This window comes from Crinia signifera, chromosome 4, assembly GCF_055691185.1.
Source record: "Crinia signifera chromosome 4, ASM5569118v1, whole genome shotgun sequence".
Classification (NCBI taxonomy): domain Eukaryota; kingdom Metazoa; phylum Chordata; class Amphibia; order Anura; family Myobatrachidae; genus Crinia; species Crinia signifera.
Window position 1 is genome coordinate 174,082,574 of NC_139220.1, and position 19,070 is coordinate 174,101,643.

Here is a 19,070-nt window from a genome sequence, read left to right on the forward strand (position 1 = left end):
CTCCCTCCACCTGCCCGCTCGATCCTATCCCCTCCAATATTATCCGTCGTCTCAGTCTGTCAGTCTGCTCTCACCTGGCTCACCTCTTTAATCTTTCCCTATCCTCTGGGATCTTCCCTTCCTCCTTCAAACACGCTCTTGTCTCCCCAATTCTCCAAAAAAACAAATCTGGACCCCAACTCTCCATCCAACTACAGGCCCATCTCCCTCCTCCCTTTTGCCTCCAAGCTCCTAGAACGTCTGACCTATAATCATCTCCTAAGCCACCTTACTGCTAACTCCATTCTAGACCCCCTCCAATCCGGGTTCCGCCCTTTACATTCCACTGAAACTGCCCTGACCAAAGTCACTAACGATCTACTATCGGCTAAATCCAAAGGCCTCTTCTCTATCCTCATCAGGCTTGATCTGTCGGCTGCCTTTGACACTGTTGACCACCCTCTCCTGCTCAACACCCTCCGCTCCTTTGGCATCACTGGCATGGTCTTCCCCTGGTTCACCTCATACCTCTCCGTTCGCTCCTTCTCCGTCTCCACTCAGAGCTCCTCCTCTCCTACTACCCCGCAGCCAGTCGGTGTTCCCCAAAGGTCAGTCCTTGGCCCTCTCCTCTTCTCCCTCTACACCACCTCTCTGGGCACCCTCATCAGCTCCTATGGTTTCCATTACCACCTTTATGCTGATGATACCCTAATCTATCTCTCCTCCCCCGACCTATCCGCATCACTCCTGTCCAAGGTCTCCGAATGCCTCACGGCCATATCAGCCTGGATGACCCAACGCTTCCTGAAACTAAACATGGCTAAAACTGAACTTCTAATCTTCCATCCCCCGAACATCCCCTCTTCTCCCACTATCTCCATCAGCATTGGTGAAACTGAGATCACCTCCACCGACCAAATGCGCTGCCTCGGTGTCATCATTGACTCCTCCCTCTTTCACCCCCACATTCGTGCTCTCTCACAGTCTTGCCGCTTTCACCTATGCAACATCTCGCGCATCAGACCATTCCTCTCCACTGACACGTCCCCTTCCTACTAGATTGTAAGCTCCTCTGAGCAGGGCCCTCTTCCCTCCTGTTGTCAAAGCCCACTTCTCTTCACATTTCACTCACAGCTCTCCTATACTCCAACACTCAGTGACCATCTTTGTCCGCATACTCCTCTCCATCATTGGCATCTAGCCTCTGGTCTTATGTTGATTGAGTCCTCACTACTTACATTTAAGCTGTAATGTGTATTGATCTGTGGCGCTCTTTATTTGTACTGTATTTTTGTTATTTATTCAATGTTATGCCAAGCTTTGTCTCCCTGTATTGTTCCTTTGTACGGCGCTGCGAAACACTTGTGGCGCCTTATAAATAAAAATAATAATAATAATTCACGCTGCTGCTAGGCTCATCTTCCTCTCCCGCCGCTCTACCTCCACCTCCCCCCTCTGTCTATCTCTTCACTGGCTCCCCATTCCTTTCCGAGTTCTCTTTATACTCCTCATCACCACCTACAAGGCTCTCTCCTCCTCCACCGCTCCTTACTGATCTCTATCCACACTCCCTCCCGTCCTCTTTGCTCCGCCGCTGACCTCTCACCTAATCACCTCCTCCCACTTCCATGTCCAAGGCTTCTCTCGCGCTGCCCCCCTGTACTGGAACAACCTCCCGCCACCCATCAGGCTTTCTGATTCCCTTACCTCCTTCAAGCGCTCCCTCAAAACCCACTTTTTTCGACTAGCCTATCACTCCTCCTAACCTCTTTTGATCTACCTATCCTGATATTCCCATCCGTTCCTACTTATCCTATTGTTCTTCATTCGTCCACCCACCTCCTTTTAGTATGTTAACTCTTATGAGTAGGGCCCTCCTTCCTCATCCTACCTCTTTACCTCACCTGTGCTCCTGTCCTGTTCTTCCCTTCCTCTACTTCATCTTCAGTCTCCTCGACAATTTCGACACCTACTTCAGAACTGATGCTGATTTTAGTTCTACCAGCTATACCCCTATTTATGCTGTATTTTATCAACACACCCTGTACGTTACCTTGTAATTTGTTGTTTGCTATGTACGGCGCTGCGGACACTTTGTGGCGCCTTATAAATAAACGTCATGGTTGCCTACCTGACCCTCTCCATGCGGGAGAAAATGCTCTGCTCCTGGACTTCCCTGGTAAAGTATAATTGCCAGCACCTGTGGTGAAACACCTTTACCTAGCTCCCCACAGGTGATGGCAATCATACATTACCAGGAAAGCCAGGAACAGAGCATTTTCTCCCACATGGAGAGGGTCAGGTAGGCAAGTATGATAAACGTAAAACTACTACTACTACTACTACATTACATGCGATGAGATTCCAAGGTATAGGACAGTACGTAAACTACTTAATGGGTAATACTTGTGCTAATACACAGGTACCAGGCCAGCTAATACACAAGTACCATTGCATCATGTCATGTACTACTGTATGTCTCACAGCAGCAGCACGCAACACATTACATACTACAGCAGCAGTACAGTACAGTGCATTCCATAGGTATATACGTAGCAGTAATAGTTGTAAATGAGACAGGGCGGACTCAAGAGGGAACTGGAAGGCGATACCGGCCGGAGAGGATTGTGTGTAACACCCAGCCGTGACCTGGAAGTACTCGTGTTTCCTCCATCCATGCGGCTCTGTGGTGGGTGAGTGCCGGCCGGGAAGAGAATCAGCGTAGTCCTTGCTGATCGGCGTCCTCAGCTCGGCATCATGCTGCTAGAAGCGCGGCCCGATTACAGCACCGGGGTCACCAGACCCCTGTCTGCAGGTAAGAAGCGCCCATTCCCCGCCCCCCATCCCAGGCCTGACCTGCCGGGGACTGCGGTCTGCGTGTAGCCGAACACTGCGCTCCCCGCTGGTAGACTTCATGCTGGCGCTGCCCGTGGATTGGCACCGGCTATTTACGATACAAAGTAAAACCGAGCAGCATTGTGCTGTCAGTCATGAATTGATATGATCGTACAAGAAATGCTGAGATGCCCTAGACATAGGAATGAATGAGTAAGTGAGGGAGGTATGGGACACCTGGGTCTCTGCATGGTCCCACAAGGCTGTACTGTAGTCTGTTGTGCAGATGTAGAACACAGCCTAATGTTCACCAAAGCATATCTGCTTTGTTTTACACTTTCATTCATTCATCAAAAATGCGATTCAGAGAGGTGTATAAGGGTGTAGAGGCTGACTTATACCCCTTTCACATCGCGTTTAATTACTGGGTACAAGCCGGTTTCGTGCCAGTTCGACCCGGTAATTAGTGCTATGTGAAAGGGGTTACTGGGTCCTGCAAACAGGTAGCAACACGGCAATAGGAACTGGTAAAAAAGAAGGGTTCTTACCGGTTTGTTGCTGTGCAGTGTGAACGGGTTAAATGGGTCGAGCGACCCATTTCCCGTTCACACTATCGAGGAGGCAGCCCTTGGAGCAGCGCCCGCTCTAAGTGCTGCCTCCTCCCCCACCCCGATGACGTGCCAACTACCTGCCGCACCCCTGGATGACGTTAGCGAACCGGTAATAACGTGAACATCCCATAATGCAGTGTCGCGCCGGGACTGAACAGTTTTAAAAGTCCCGGTGCAACCTTGCATTTTGCTATGTGACAGCAGTGTTAGGGTGCACCCCACCATACATGCCAACCAATAACAAACCAGACTGATCACTTTTGGTCAATAAAAACTTCTGCAGCTTTATTTGGTTAATGGCACCATCACATAATAAAGCAATGGCAGGGTAAGGAATACCACCCAATGCGTGTTTGGCACTCAGCCATTTCCCTAAACACAGGGCATGCTTTTTTCAACCTCGTAGGTATGCTACCAAGCCCCCATACGTTTTCGCACTGAGGCATGCTTGTCCCAAGCTTGTGGGTATGCTACCAAGCCCCCAACTTTTGGGATCAGCTACTATGTGCATAACACCTTCACCTGGAACATGACTGATGACACATAAGGTTTAACCAGTTGTGTGGCTGGCTGTTGAATATGCAAGGCGTTTTGGCAATCCCCTGTTTCCACACCACTCAAGCTCCCCAGCTTCAGGGGACTGAAGTCCCTACCAACCCAAGCACTCCAATACCCCTTTTCCACTAGCATAAAAAAAACAGTTTTTGCCTAGTCGACCTGGGACTCTATTCGGTGGAAACGGCTACAAGGTAAAAAAAAAAACAGTCCAGTGACCATGCTGAAACTGATCCAAGGCATGCTGGGATGTGTAGTTCATCAACATCTGGCGGGCCGGTGTTGACCAGCCCTGCCCTAGTGGATGGTAAGGCGTGAAATATCGCCTGTCGGCTTAAAAAAAAACCATGTTGACCTAACACATGTCGACGCACATGTTACATCTGCCCCACCTGCAATGCACATGGTTTTGTCCATCAGAGAGAGAATTTGCTTTTGTGAACCAGAATCAGGCCCTAAGTCTGTTCACACAGATAGTCTGCTCACCTTAATTTATGAAAAAGAAAAGCAGATTAAAACACAATATCTAATCCTAAATAAACACTTATTGTAAAATTCCATGGAAGGTGTGTTTATGCATACATAAGTAGTTTATAGACTCTTGGTTCCAAGTGCCATAGTTTTTGCTGACTGAGCATGTATTCTGTATTTATTAGAGAGGAAAAAAATGCATTGTATGATCTAAATAAGAGTGTTTTGTGATTTTCAATTGCAAAGACTAAGCATCTAAAGACCATGGAAATATTCTGCCGTGGACATAGCTATGACTTATTTATTATGAACTAGGGAGTTTGAAAGGATTTTCTTGAACAAGAAGTATGGCAGCATATGATGAACAATGTCTGGTCCCTTTTCCTAGTAAACAACACTGCTCTTATTTATAAGCAAATGCAGATCAGTAGTGTTGTACATTTTCTATGTGTTGTGTTGTAGGAGGAAAGTGGGTGCGTATTCAAAGGGAATACGCACAAATTCAGAACATACAAACTTGTGATTAGGTCAGCCCTGTACACTATTACAAATCCCCCATATTGCATCAGGAGTGCAAATTTTTTATTTTTCCTGATGGTTTTTTTAATCAAGCTATTCACTCAGATCACCCAAATGCAAAATTTGTTCATCAGCAAACATGCTTGAAAGTCCTGTTTGCATGCATAAGAAAATGTAATACATGTGTATGATTATATGGACAAATTTCGGTACTTGTTTCCTAGCACGGCACCCAGATTTTCTACGTACGGCACCGTAGGGAAATCGCATCGCATGGGCCATTATAGCGGCATGGGATGCGATTTTTTTTAATTTTTTTTTTCATTATACACCACAATATCGCATCGCATGTCCCGCAAAATCGCATGCGATTCTATAGGGTGTGCGATGCCATGACATTAGGTATACAATAATGATTGTATGTCCCAAAAATAGATTTAACACCCCCCCCCCCCACTATCCACGCCACCCCGAAGCGTGGCGAGGGCAGCGGAACGCGTCCTCCAACTTTTTCATTACCCCACTATCCACATCGGCGTGGAGTTGATTTTATATAGTGTAGCGAGGGCAGCGAGGCCCACGAGGGGATGTGGATTATTTTACATGTATTCCGCGCCCCCACGCTTCGCGCTCGCCACACTATATAAAATCAACTTCACACCGACGTGGATAGTGGGGTAATGAAAAAGTCGGAGGATGTGTTCCACTGCGCTCGCCACGCTTCGGGTTGGCATGGATAGTGGGGGGTGCGTTAAACCTAGTTTTTGGGACATACAATCTTGTATACCTAATGTCATGGCATCACACACCCTATAAAATGACATGCGATCGCATGCGATTTTGCGGCCGATGTGATGGCCCGGAGCTGAGAGAGCAGTGAATAAATTATATAGGAAAATCGCATCGCATGGCCCATGCGATGCGATTTCACTACGCAGAATAGCCCACTAAGCAAATTGCTTAGTGGGCGCCGTGCTAGGAAACAAGTACCCAAATTTCTTTTTTCCCAAAGAAAATGTTCTGTGGTAAAATCAAGGCCAATTTAATGATTCCATTCACTGTTTTTATTTAAGCAGGATATACCTTTCAGAAGCTCATCGTTTATAGTAATTTTACTATCTGTAGTATTGTCCCTGTTGTGAGTGTGCATCTTTTGCTTTGGCAGCTGCGTTGCTGTGTCAGGTTGAACCAGTGGGACGATGGTTTGAAGCATTCATCAAGCGCAGGAATAGGAATGTGTCTGCCTCCTTCCAGGAGCTGGAGGATGAGAAGGAAACCTCAGAAGAGTCTGAGGATGAAGAGTTTCAGCTGGAAGAATTTACCCTGTTGAAAACGCTTGATCCGAAGGACTGGAAGGTTGGTGCTTTTATAAATGAATTTACAGCTTTGTAAGAATGACTCCAGGAAACTGCTGCAAATCTTCCTCCAATAAGTCCATTGGATAGGATCTAATGGTGCCCACACACAGTAAAGTGTGATTTGACCCTATACAATGTGCTATGCAATTTGGACTGTACACTGGGTGCAATTTGAACTACACCAGATTTTGACTACAGTACAATAGTATATAGTACAATAGCATGCAATGTAGTAAAAGAATACCTGTATGCACATACTATTTGCAGGCTACTGTAGAAACTTCGAACTCTGGATCAGTTCTTTAAAGCTTTGAATTTAAAAACGCAGGAACGATTAAATGTTTGCAGAATTGTACATTAACTTTTCCGTGGTAAATTTCCCTACACCATGAAGAAAAGAGAATGTGCCAAAATATACTTTACTTCTTTGGAACTACTCCTTTTTAGTAGCCATCGTAAATGCACAAAGCAAGATTGCTTCAACTTTTCCATGGCAAAGGTATGGCACCTTCACACAAGTAGTTTATAGACTCTTGGTTCCAAGTGCCATAGTTTTTGCTGACTGAGCCTGTACTCTGTATTTATTAGAGAGGAAAAAAATGCATTGTATGATCTAAATAAGAGTGTTTTGTGATTTTCTATTGCAAAGACTAAGCATCTGAAGACCATGGAAATATTCTGCCGTGGACATATAATGCTAGTAGCACAACTTATTTGCAATGGACTAGGGAGTTTGGAAGGATTTTCTTGAAAACAAAGTATGGCAGCATATGATGAACAACGGGGCTTATTCTGATTCACTCGGGAAGGCACAATCACTCTCTAATGGACAAAACCATATGCACTGCAGGTGGGGCTGATAAAACATGTGCAGAGAGATTTGGGTGTTTTATTGTTTCTGTGCAGGGTAAATACTGGCTGCTTTATGTTTACACTGCAATATAGATATCAGTTTGAAGTACACCCCCCACCCAAATCTAATTCTCTCTGCACATGTTACATCAGTCCCACCTGCAGTGCATATAGTGCAACATTTCATATCTTTTGGGGGTTTTCTTGAAACTTTAATACCCCTTTCACATCGCACCTCAGACCCGGGTTGATGGCGTATAAACCCTGGTGTAGCACCACAGGTTATAACACAGGTCAACCAACCTGGCAATTTGACCCGTGTTTTAAGAAGGGTCCAATCAAATAGCATTAATTTATAAATTGTTAGGTGTATTCAATCCCGAATCTGACTGAGAATGATTAACGGATGTTTTCGAACCGTTCTGACTTTAACTCGACTGTCGATATTCAATGGCTGTGTCAGACAATTCAGATTCAACTTTAAAAAGAATCTGAAAGCCTTCAATGCTGTCAGAAACGGCAGCATTGAATAGGCAAGTGTCCCTACTTCCACCAGTGGAAAGGCACAGATTGAATACCCTATCATTTTGTTCTCTTAAAATACAAAAAAGAGCAATTTGTAACATAAACCTCAGTAGAGTTCATATTACTGATTTAACAAATGATTTGGCCTAATGAGAGAAATGATGGTATAGCTCTTTTTGACGGGGTGGAATTTAACATGTAATCTCTGCGTTTGTAGAACCAGGATCATTATGCTGTGCTTGGACTGAAGACTCTAAGGTACAAGGCCACACAGAAACAGATCAAAGCAGCCCGTAAGTAAAGTGCTATGCGGTCACTGGGTAGTGATGTCTAGGTCATCCACTAATGGTCGACGGTGACTAGGTTGACACCTTGAAATGGTTGACTTTGACAAAAGGTCGAACTGAGTTTTTCACAATTAATTTTTTTTTTTTAAAGGTGGCTTTTCATACTTTACTATCCAAGTGAACATAGAGTGGGAATATAATAGTGTGCCCGGAGCATGGACACGTGCACTTATATGGTGTCCATGTCGACATAGACATAAAACCCTGCAAAACTCATGTCGACCATAAGCATGTGTTGACATTTTGTCAATGTCGACTTTAGGTATGTCGACCTAGACACTGTTGACCCATAGTGGCCAACCTAGTGACTGTTGACTTAGATGCTGTGTACCATTTATACCGTGACCAGTAAAACAATAGCAATACAAACCTCTAATTTATTGAATTTTCTAAAGTCAATATGGCATGAAGCTAATTATATTATCATATAGATAAAGAGAGGCGGTATGTACATAGGGCGCTATCTTAATGGATGATGAGAGAAATTAAAAAACTACATTCAAATAAAAAATATTATTTTGAATTTATTTATTTTAATTTCTCTGATCATCCAAAAGGATAGCGCCATATGCACACACCGCCTCTCTTTATCCCTAGACTTTTCATAGTTTTAAGGGTTAAACGGTAAAGGTATTGTACCTTTATGCTGATATTCATTTTGAAGCATGTTTAGGATTTCTCACCTAACCAAGATGTATTATCATAGTCTTATTGTACATATCCGTTCCTCAACCTGTCCCTCTTTTTGAAATGTAGTCCGTTGTGGAGAAATATTACTGAGGAAACTATTTCTGATTTGTTTCTAGATAAGGCAATGGTACTGAAACACCACCCAGACAAGAGAAAGGCAGCAGGAGAGCAGATTGTTGAAGGCGATAATGACTATTTCACATGTATTACTAAAGGTAATGTCATTCATTGCAATTGGGTATAAATAAAGAAGGAACACTTAAAAAAAAAAAAAAAAAAATTAGTACAGTAATGTCAGCACTGGCAGTTGTGCATGCCCGAATGGAGCAGCACTTGAATATCTCTGCCAGGTGCAACCTAATGGCCTCCCACACGAGAACACTTGACCCCCCCCCCCCCTACAGAGGTGAGGAGCAACATTAACTTTTTATGATTTAGAACCTTTATTACATTTAGTGAAAGGATGTACTGCTCTGTCACGGCAGGGCATTGTATAAATCTAATGTGCCAGTTGTGGCTTTTTTAATTCACTCAAATGGTAAATGTTTACAGATTAATTTTGAAGCAGTTCCTGTGGATATACCATCACTGTTGCAGTGATGCCTGGTAGTAGCCATAGTGACCAAGATATACTGGCGGCAGAGCTACAGCTAGTGGGATCAACAAATGCACTGCAGAGCTGAGTAGGTCGTCTTCTGGGCCGTCCGATCGCACTGATTAGGCAAATTGGGGTTGTATACCTAGGTGCTGAGGGGCCGAAATGTCTGCTGGAAGATCAGAGGTGACTTTATTGGAAAAGGTATCCGGACTATTCATCTACAGCAAAAAGATAGACAACCATTAGGTCGACGGCATTAGTTCGACAAGCAAAAAGGTCGACATGGGGTTTTTCACTGTTTTTTTGAGCCGACATGTGCCGACAGGCGGTATTTCATGCGCTACCATCCACTAGGGTGAGGTGTGAGAATAAAATAGTGTGCCGAGCACAGCGAGCGAAGCATGGGTCTGCAGTTCACTTCAAACTGTGTCGACATTTGGGTAAAAAAACTGTGAAAAACCCCATGTCGACCTTTGGGCACTGTCGAACTAATGGTATCGACCTAATGGTTGTCTATCTTTTTGCTGTAGATCCTTTGTACCACTTTCATTGGAAAAAGCCCAACCTTGTAGTAATTGAAGTATTTGGAGATAGCAATATAACGATGCTCTAAGTATTTGTAAAGAACAATTCAATAATATTTTAATTAATTGCATTCTCTGCTTTCCTATTGGCATATCACGTGAGAACCTGAATAGCACAAATTGACGTAATATTTGATGGGCCTTTTTTTTATTTTAGCTTATGAAATGTTATCGGACCCAGTGAAAAGGAGAGCATTCAACAGTATTGATCCCACCTTTGACAATTCTGTACCTTCTAAGAGTGAGGCAAAAGACAACTTCTTTGAAGTATATTCTCCTGTGTTTGAGAGAAACAGCAGGTACTGGACACTCTCAATCTAACTGAATAAGCTTACTTATATTGTTTTGCAAGAAATATCAGATTTTATTACACACTTTAACTGAGATTTCACAATGTAGGTGGTCAAACCAGAAAAATGCTCCGAAGCTTGGCACCATGAACACCTCTATTGAAGACGTAGATGCATTTTATTCTTTCTGGTAGGTTTTATAGATCTGTCCTGCATATGCATAATAGCTAAATACGATTCGTTTCTGAATTCATGTGACATTTTAGATTTAAAAAAAAAAAAAAAAAAACATTTGTGTGTCAAAATATTAGGTACAACTTTGATTCTTGGAGAGAATTTTCTTATTTGGATGAAGAAGAAAAAGAGAAAGCTGAATGGTAAGTATTGTTGGTCAACAATTGTTATGACATTACAGTTTTTGCAAAAAGCAATGTTACCGACTAGTGGTGAACATTTTTATTTGCTTTTTTTCTATAATGGTAGGTGTGAGCTAGAGGACCAATCAAATGCTCCAATGTCTGATTGGTTGTCCTGCTCACGCCTAACTTTCATTTGCTGCAGTATTGCTGATATTGCTGTATGGTCTTGAAGATCTGTCTGTGCCTGCTCTGAGCCTGTGGTTCCGGTAAATTGTCTTCCTGCAGCCCTTGCAGGGCAATCTTGCTAGGTTCGCCCTTCATTGTGGCCTGGGCAGAAGCAGGAAACAGATAGGTTATATCTTCCTATTGAGTCAGGCATATGCTGGAATATTACATTTTATGCAGCCATCTGTGGGCTTTTCTGGAATTGTTGCTATGCCAGGGAAAGTCGAGCTTTGCATGGTTGCATCTCAAGCCAAGCTTTCTGAAGGCGAGGGAAATAACTACTGTACCTCTTCGCAAAACCTTTTCATCTTGTTAGGCTAGTAGACTGTATAGTTTAAATCATGCATACTTTTGGTAAGCTTGTGTTTGATGCTTTGTTTAACCAATAAATTGTACTACATTTTCTTTTGTCAGCCGTGATGAAAGGAGGTGGATTGAAAAACAGAACAGAGCTGCCCGGGCACAAAGGAAAAAAGAAGAGATGAATAGGATAAGAACATTAGTTGGTATATGTCAATATTTTATCATAGTATTGAGATGCAATACTACTCACACATAGCTATATCTGTTTAATGGGCAAATTCCTAAATCTTTTTTTTTTTTGCATCTGTCATCGTCTTGGTGCATTGAAACTGTACGGGAACATGTGTAGAATGTGGGTTTCTAATTAGTTAAAAAGGCCGTATCGCACATGAGAATATATTCCAGGCTCTACATCGCACCTCTTCTGTTCTTCTAGACAATGCATATAGCAGTGACCCTAGAATAAAGAAATTCAAAGAGGAAGAGAAAGCGAGGAAAGAAGCAGAGAAGAAAGCTAAAGTGGATGCTAGGAGAAAAGAACAAGAAGAGAAAGAAAAGGTATGTCTGTGTGTGTGGCTTATTAGGTAAAATCATCCAGCTCACCAATGTGTTTGTTCATGATACACATTTACCATTATATAAACTGAATATAAAAAGCTAGCAGTAAGAGCACCGGGAGACTCTAAGCTGATTTGCATTTTATGAATCTACTTATCAAATCTACTGTTATTGAAACAATAACAATCTTGGTTTAGGAACCTACAGATGAATCCGGCCTTACTGTTGCTGGCGAATCCGCCAGCAACACGGCACTCCAACTGACTGAGACTCGCGTGCGTCCCCCACGCACGCGCGTCTCAGTATCCAGGCGGCGAGGCGGACACCATACTGTCCGCCTCCCGCTCGAGGGGGCTGGGGGGGACCCGAGGGCACTGCGGGGGGTTGCGGTCGCCCGGTGTGGGCACCGGGCGACCGAGGGCAGCACCGTCACCATCCGGCATATAGATGGCGCTACCGATGTAGCGGGATTCATCTTTGCAGGGGATGGCGTCGCCATCCCCTGCAAAGATGAATCCCGCTACATCGGTAGATGGTGCTTTTGGGTTTATCTTTAAAGTAATTGGGCATACACACTGGGCTATTTGAAGCCCTATTTCTAAGTGATCTGACTAGAAATCACTCACGGGAGGAAAACATGTAACAGCATTATAGTTTCCCACAACCACCTTTTACCCCCTCCCCCTCAGAAACTTCTGCTTACGATATCCGCTCAATTCGTATAATACAGATAAGCTTATTATAGGTTTGATTTTTACTAATGTATAAAATGATTACAGCTAAGGCAAGCTGAGCTGGAGGCTGTTCGATTAGCAAAAGAGAAGGAGGATGAAGAGGCTCGTCAGCAAGCGCTGCTTTTGAAGAAAGAAAAAGATATACAGAAGAAAGCTATAAAGAAGGAAAGACAGAGGCTGCGTACTTCTTGCAAGGTTTGTTAGCTCAATGAGGCCGTTGTTCTATCTTGTCTAAACCCTGAGTGCTTCACTTAGGATTTCTGACCTAAGACCTACTATGACCTACTATGCTGGCTGGCACCATTGCAAGTTGCATTCTGCCTTAAATATATCACAGATAAATATGCACACCGGAATAATTGTATACTAATATCAGTTCAGCGCTGTTGCAAAAACCTGTCAGTATATATAACCAGGTAAGAGATAAATACAGATTTCCAGTGGTCGGAATGCTGGCAGTAAATATACTGAAGGAGGCAATGCCGACCAGGTTAAGTGTATATACCATCCCTAGCCTGACCCTAACACAGCCTGCATGCTCACTGATCAGGATGCTTGCTGTCTATATTTTGACGTCCGCATCCTGATCCTTTGGAGGATTCGGCCCTGATCTTCTGAAGGCAGCATAGATCTGATATGTTACTGACCTTGCACAGTCGCTATTTTTATCCTGGGCAGTATACTGTAGTGCAGTGGTTCTCCAACTCCTTCCTCGGGACCCCACATAGTTCACATTTTGCAGGTCACCCAACAGGTGCACTCCATTACTGATATTTTTAATATATCCACAGGTGGAGCTAATTATTTCACTTAATTCTGTGAGGAGACCTGCAAAACATGCACTGTGTGGGGTCCTAAGGACTGACTTTGAGAACCTGTGCTGTAGTGTTAAAATACAAGAATCTGATACCACTATCAATTACATGTGTCTCAATGCTATTCTTGTGATTTACCCCAGCACACCCCACCAAAAATAGTATTTGTCCAGGTGCAACTTTGTCCTCCCAAAATATTGGTTACTTGTTGGGAAGTGCCTAGCTGTTTGCGAAAGCATTTGATTCCCCCCACGTGAGTCTTTGATATCTGCTGTTGCCAAGGAATAGAAGTCAGGAAGTGATTTCTGTTAAACATGTCCTGGGTGTCTCCTAGCCTCTACGATACCAAGAAAATGTGACCAGGTAAGCTGGACAGTGGAAGGGCTACTCCAGTGGCTAGGACACCTATAACCAATCTGTGTATCCTGTTGTCAGGATATGCTTAATAGAACATGAAGCAGCTTCTAACCACTGTGTGTAAATGAGGAAAAGTGCCATTTATTTCTTATTTTGTTTTCTTCTCACCACAGAATTCAAATTACTTTTCTGATAATGAAGCAGAAAGTGTGAAAATGATGGAAGAAATAGAAAAACTGTGTGATCGGCTTGAACTAGCTAGGTAATTATTAGAACACTTTCTGTTTCCATCAGTTTGATGTTATAAGGATTTTCCTCCTGGGATATTACTCATAACTTAAAGCCATTAATGGTCTCATTGAATAAATTAAAGAAAGGTCTTTTACTGACATTTTACTTGTTCCTTTTTCAGTTTACAGTCTCTGAATGAGACCCTTTCTGGAAGCTCTAAAGAAGAAGGTAAAACTGCTGTGGAAAAACAGGTATGTGGAATAGAAAATTTGTCTCTCATTTGTGAGGCAAGTATCAGTATGTTAGTAGTTCATCTTCTGATTTCTAGATGCATATTGAAATGCCAAATTTTAAGGGATTTCAGTATGTAAAGGTAATAGTAGTTGGCGCGACTATACTGTGCCATCTTAGACATGCATCTGGTTTAAGCTGACATTTTGTGAATCCATTTTGACACCAGCTAGGCTGAACTGACAGTTACTACATGTCATTCAAAAATATGTGCAGACATTTAGGGGGATATTCAATCGCCGTCGAGCATCTCCCGTGGGGGAGATGCTCGACGGGCCCTATTCAATGCTGTCTTCCCCGACAGCATTGAACAGGGTTTCCTGGCAGAACGAGCCCGACATCACTAGCTGTCGGGCTCGTTCTGCCGAGAACAGCCGGGAAGTGACGAGCTGCCGGCTGCAGCTCGTCACTTCCCGGCCGCAACTTGCGGCCACGCCCCCTTCTCGTCCCGCTGCAGGCGGGACATTGAATCCCGCCTGCATGTTCTCGGTCGAGCTGACCGAGAACGGGACTGGGTCACGGCAGGCGAGCAAGCTCGTCTGCCGTGACCCGAAGATTGAATACCCCCCTCAATGTGTACCGGGAATACTTTATGGAAATTATTACCATCCACCATGGATACCACAGTGACTGACTGCAGGTGCTTAATGATCATGACCAGTGGTGTCAAGGCAGAATAGTCCATGGTAACATAAAAGCAGCATTAACTCAAATCACTTTCACATTTAATGCAGGATACATCTAGCATATACCTGTATGTGTTATGTATATCTGTACTGTCACTGTTTTAAATGTACCTTACTGGCTATTGCACAGCAATCCAAATCTAGTTCCTAGTATACGCAAGTATACCTGGCCAATAAAGCTGGTTCTGATAAAACATAAAACCATGAAAATGAAAACAAACCTTAAGAACGATTTATTTGCCAATAAAGTGCCCAGATGCCAAATAAGTATAAGAAACTATTGCGGAAATCCAACACCCTGGTGAAGGAGCTGACTCTTACCTTTCTATAACCCTACTTTTTCCGTGCTTTATTTAGATTGCAGAGGTGAATGCCCAGCTTAAGAGAGAAAAGGAGCAGGAAGAGGCTCGGATGAGGCAGTCCACAAAAGGTGCAGAGCAGTCTACATTTGGAGGTGGAGGTAGCAGCAAGTCTTGGTCAGAAGATGACTTGCAGCTACTTATTAAAGCTGTGAACCTATTTCCTGCTGGAACTAATGCAAGGTAAGGTCTAAGTTTTTAATTGAGATTTAGAAAATGGGATGAATGATAGTGGATAGTAAACCTGTATTTTTAGACCCATGAATTTAGTCCATTTCGCAACTATAACACTTTGTACTCCTTTGTTAAAGTTTGGCAGTATTATTGAGAACACAAATACACTTTATGGACAAAAGTATTTGGCGAGACCTATTGAATTCAGTTGTTTCAATAATAGCTATTGTGGCAGTTGTATAAACTGAAACACCTAGCCATACAATCTCCATTTGCAAACATATGTGATACTGAACTGTTCAGAACAATCCATTTTGTGACTTCAAGCGTGGTACTATGATAGGAGGCCACCTTCAGTGAAACGTCATTTTTGCTGGTTATTCCAGTCAACTGTAAGTGATATTAGAAAATTGAAGTACTTTGGAACAGCAGCAACTCTGTCGTGAAGCAGAAGACCACATAGAGCCACTGACTCCATAGCTGAAGAGTTTGGAAATTTCTACTGGCATTATTGTAACCACAAAAACTGTTGAGGGAGCTTAATGGATGAGTTTCTATGGCTAAACAGCTGCATTCAAGCCTTCCATCACCAAGTCCAATGACAAGTGTCAGATGGAATCGTGTAAGCACTCAACACTGGACACAGTGGAAATGTGTTCTGTGGTGTGTCAAATCATGATTTTCTGGCAGCGAGATGGGAGAGTCTGTGTTTGACAAATGCCGGGAGAATGTGCATTATGCCAACTGTGAAGTTTGGGGGAGAACTAATAGTATGGGGTGGTTTTTCAGGGTTTGGAGTTTTGGTTTCCTCATATTAAAACATTTTAGACAATGCTATGCTACTTTGTGGAAATAGTTTAGGAGAGGTCCTGTCCTATATCAACATGACTGTGCCCAAAGCAGATTATAAAGATGTGGTTTGAATTTTAGTGTGGAAGAACTTCACTGGCACGCACACATCCCTGACCTACACCCCATCGAGCACCTTTTGGTAGAAGCTGTTAAAGCTTAAAAAGGAGGACCAATTCCATATTACAGTATATGTATTTGAATACAATGTTATTAAGGTCCCTGTTGGTGTAATGGTCAGGCATCCAAATACTTTTTGTCCATAATTTTTAAATAGTAAATTAGACCATTCTGAAACTGTTAACCCAATTGGACTCCCATTTGTGTATTTGCAGTGTATATTTGCTCACTGGTTTACCAAAACTATCTTTTTCTTTTAAATATTCTCCTAATCAAGTTTGTCAAACAAAGTCCTAAATTGTTACTTTACATGAAATCTGCCAGTGTTGTATATTTAAACATAATAACATTCACCTGCAGGTGGGAAGTTATTGCCAATTATATGAATTTGCACTCCATTTCTGGAATAAAAAGGACAGCAAAGGATGTTATAAACAAAGCAAAGTCCCTACAAAAGCTAGGTATGTTAAGAACCATGTTTCAGGTTCTCATATGATATATCAGTGAAGTAGCACTGCCTATTCTAGATTATTTTTGTTTCTGAGTTTTGCATGGGAGTTTGTCGCTCACAATGAAAAAATGTATATAAAAATGATCTTTCTTTCTTTCTTTGTATATTTTAATGCTGTTTATAAAAGTTACTGTTGGCTTATGACTAAATGTAGAGTATTTCTCAGTATGTTTGCTGAATGCCAAATGTGCTGTTACAATTTTAGCCTTGGATGGGAACAGTGATCCAGTCACTCACATGATATAGTCAGTTATTATATACCTACCAGCAGTATATACACATCCATAAAGTGGCACAAAGGTCACTACTTCTCATTGATCACATTTAGAAAAGGTGTGTCTGTCTGGAATAATTCAACTGAGACAACATGCTTGTTCCCTTTTCTAGCTCATCACATCACTGGAGGAAAAGAATGTTTGCTTGTTTTTGTGTCAATGTGGTTTGTATCAATGCAGTCAAAATAGAGTAGCCTTGAGACATATGTATCCAAGTACTGAAGATGAGGTTCACTTCACATTTTGGTTCATGGAAGTGTGTCTATACTTTTAATGCAGATCCTCAGCAAAAGGATGATATCAACAAGAAAGCTTTTGATAAGTTCAAGAAGGAGCACAAAGTTGTACCTCAGTCTGTGGATAATGCCATGCCTTCAGAGCGTTTTGAAGGTAAGTGTACAGTATAAGTTGTTGCAGTTGTCTGTCATATTATCCTACCTGCTGGATTCACATTATACATCATGCCTTGATCGTATGTGGTCCGATAGTTGAGGATACTCTTGAACCATGCATAAACACAGCAAGCAGTACAGATATATACAGTTTAAAATGACAAATGTCACTAATAGTTGCGTTGAAAAGATAAGGACATTTGTGATTGGATCATGATATGCTATTTAATATTTTGAGTTTCACTTTAATTTGCAACTACTTTCTTTAGTAATGATGACGAGTAACAAAAACAATTTACATTATAATGCATATAATTTTTTTTAAAGGTCCTGGTGCTGATTCTACTCCCTGGACAACTGAAGAACAAAAACTTCTAGAGCAAGCGCTGAAAACGTATCCTGTAAATACTCCTGAACGATGGGAGAAGATCGCAGAAGCTGTTCCTGGCAGGTCCAAGAAGGATTGCATGAAAAGATATAAGGTAAAAATAAAACCTCCACGCCCTACTTCTAAGTGCTTAACAACTGTAATAATTGACAATAAAATTCTAGTTGATCAAACTTGAATTTAAAATGTGAAAAGTTAATTCGGAGGCATCTATTTCAGTTGAGGCAGATTACTATGTGGATACTTTTTCACATTTGATTTTAAATGTAGCGGTCAATATTTGTAACTAATTTCCCTGTTTTTGTTTTCCCCCCCTTACAGGAACTTGTAGAAATGGTGAAGGCCAAAAAGGCAGCTCAAGAGCATGTAGTGAATGCCCCCAAGGCCAAGAAATGAGACTTAATTTGTGTTATGTTTTATAATAAAAATAAGCAAAATACTACACAGGTATTTGGTTGGATAAATTATATTAAACACTTTTTCTTAATGAGTTTTGTAGTATTTACAGCAAACTAATCAATTAATCTCTGAGTCCTACAAGGCTCATATAAGAGAGATCTAAATATTCCCCGGCAAAAAAAAAATCACAAAACACCACTGGCATCGAAGAGATATGTTCATTGTCTAAGCCAGTACATTCCGCTTCGGATCTTGTCATATTCAGGGAGTTGTCCAATGGGACCTGGTAAATACAAAGATGAGACTGTTACCCGCATTTTCATAATGAATAGAACAATGATCTACAGCAAAGATATGTGACTGTCCTAGCAATCCTTGTAAAATATTTCTGTAAAGTACCATGCTAAAAACTTGTAATTTGTTTTTGGTACTTATGTAGTAACTGGGCTGCCGATTTTGAAATCGGGTCCATCGCATCGCATCGCACCCGACCATATCGCATGCGATGCGATGCGATGGACCCGATTTTTCCATAGGATTCAATGTTAAAATGGACTGAGTCCATTTTAACATAGAATTCAATGGGAAAAGGGGTCCTTTTCATACCCCTACTATCCAAGTGGGCATGGAGTTGGATATAAACCTGTGGCGAGCGTAGCGAGCCCGAAGCGTGGCGAGCGGACACAGAATACCGTCCCCTCGCGGAGCTCGCTTCGCTCGCCACGCTTCGGGCTCGGTGGCTCGCTACAGGTTTATATCCAACTCCATGCCCACTTGGATAGTAGGGGTATGAAAAGGACCCCTTTTTCCCATTGAATTCCATGTTAAAA

The 19,070-nt window shown here is 42.4% G+C and overlaps 2 protein-coding genes across 3 annotated transcripts in view; one reads left to right on the plus strand and one right to left on the minus strand.

Moving 5' to 3' along the window:
• Window positions 1–2,576: 2,576 nt before the first annotated feature.
• On the plus strand, window positions 2,577–18,328 carry DNAJC2 (DnaJ heat shock protein family (Hsp40) member C2). Of its 2 annotated transcripts, XM_083183027.1 has the most exons (17): window positions 2,581–2,794; window positions 6,136–6,326; window positions 7,923–7,998; window positions 8,859–8,957; window positions 10,082–10,223; window positions 10,324–10,404; window positions 10,526–10,591; window positions 11,213–11,304; window positions 11,538–11,659; window positions 12,439–12,588; window positions 13,739–13,827; window positions 13,978–14,047; window positions 15,131–15,315; window positions 16,636–16,736; window positions 17,341–17,451; window positions 17,781–17,935; window positions 18,163–18,328. In XM_083183027.1, the coding sequence occupies exons 1-17, from the start codon at window positions 2,737–2,739 to the stop codon at window positions 18,235–18,237; spliced, it is 1,863 nt and encodes a 620-aa protein (XP_083039153.1). In that variant the 5' UTR covers window positions 2,581–2,736; the 3' UTR covers window positions 18,238–18,328. The 2 variants fall into 2 exon arrangements, with proteins under 2 accessions (XP_083039152.1, XP_083039153.1); XM_083183026.1 differs by having other exon boundaries at window positions 2,577–2,794; window positions 17,781–18,328.
• PMPCB (peptidase, mitochondrial processing subunit beta) overlaps window positions 18,245–19,070 on the minus strand; it is a 35,193-nt gene continuing 34,367 nt past the window's right edge. Inside the window, exon 13 of the mRNA XM_083183028.1 lies at window positions 18,245–18,523. Coding sequence (XP_083039154.1) covers window positions 18,459–18,523 — 65 coding nt within the window. The 3' untranslated portion in view covers window positions 18,245–18,458. The remainder of the gene's footprint in view (window positions 18,524–19,070) is intronic.

Bases quoted from the DNA above. Each gene is read 5' to 3' on its own strand.
- DNAJC2 (XM_083183026.1), top strand. From the start codon at position 2,737: ATGCTGCTAGAAGCGCGGCCCGATTACAGCACCGGGGTCACCAGACCC. The intron at 2,795-6,135 runs GTAAGAAGCGCC...TTGCTTTGGCAG, and splicing joins CACCAGACCCCTGTCTGCAG to CTGCGTTGCTGTGTCAGGTT. The intron at 8,958-10,081 runs GTAATGTCATTC...TTTTTATTTTAG, and splicing joins TTTCACATGTATTACTAAAG to CTTATGAAATGTTATCGGAC.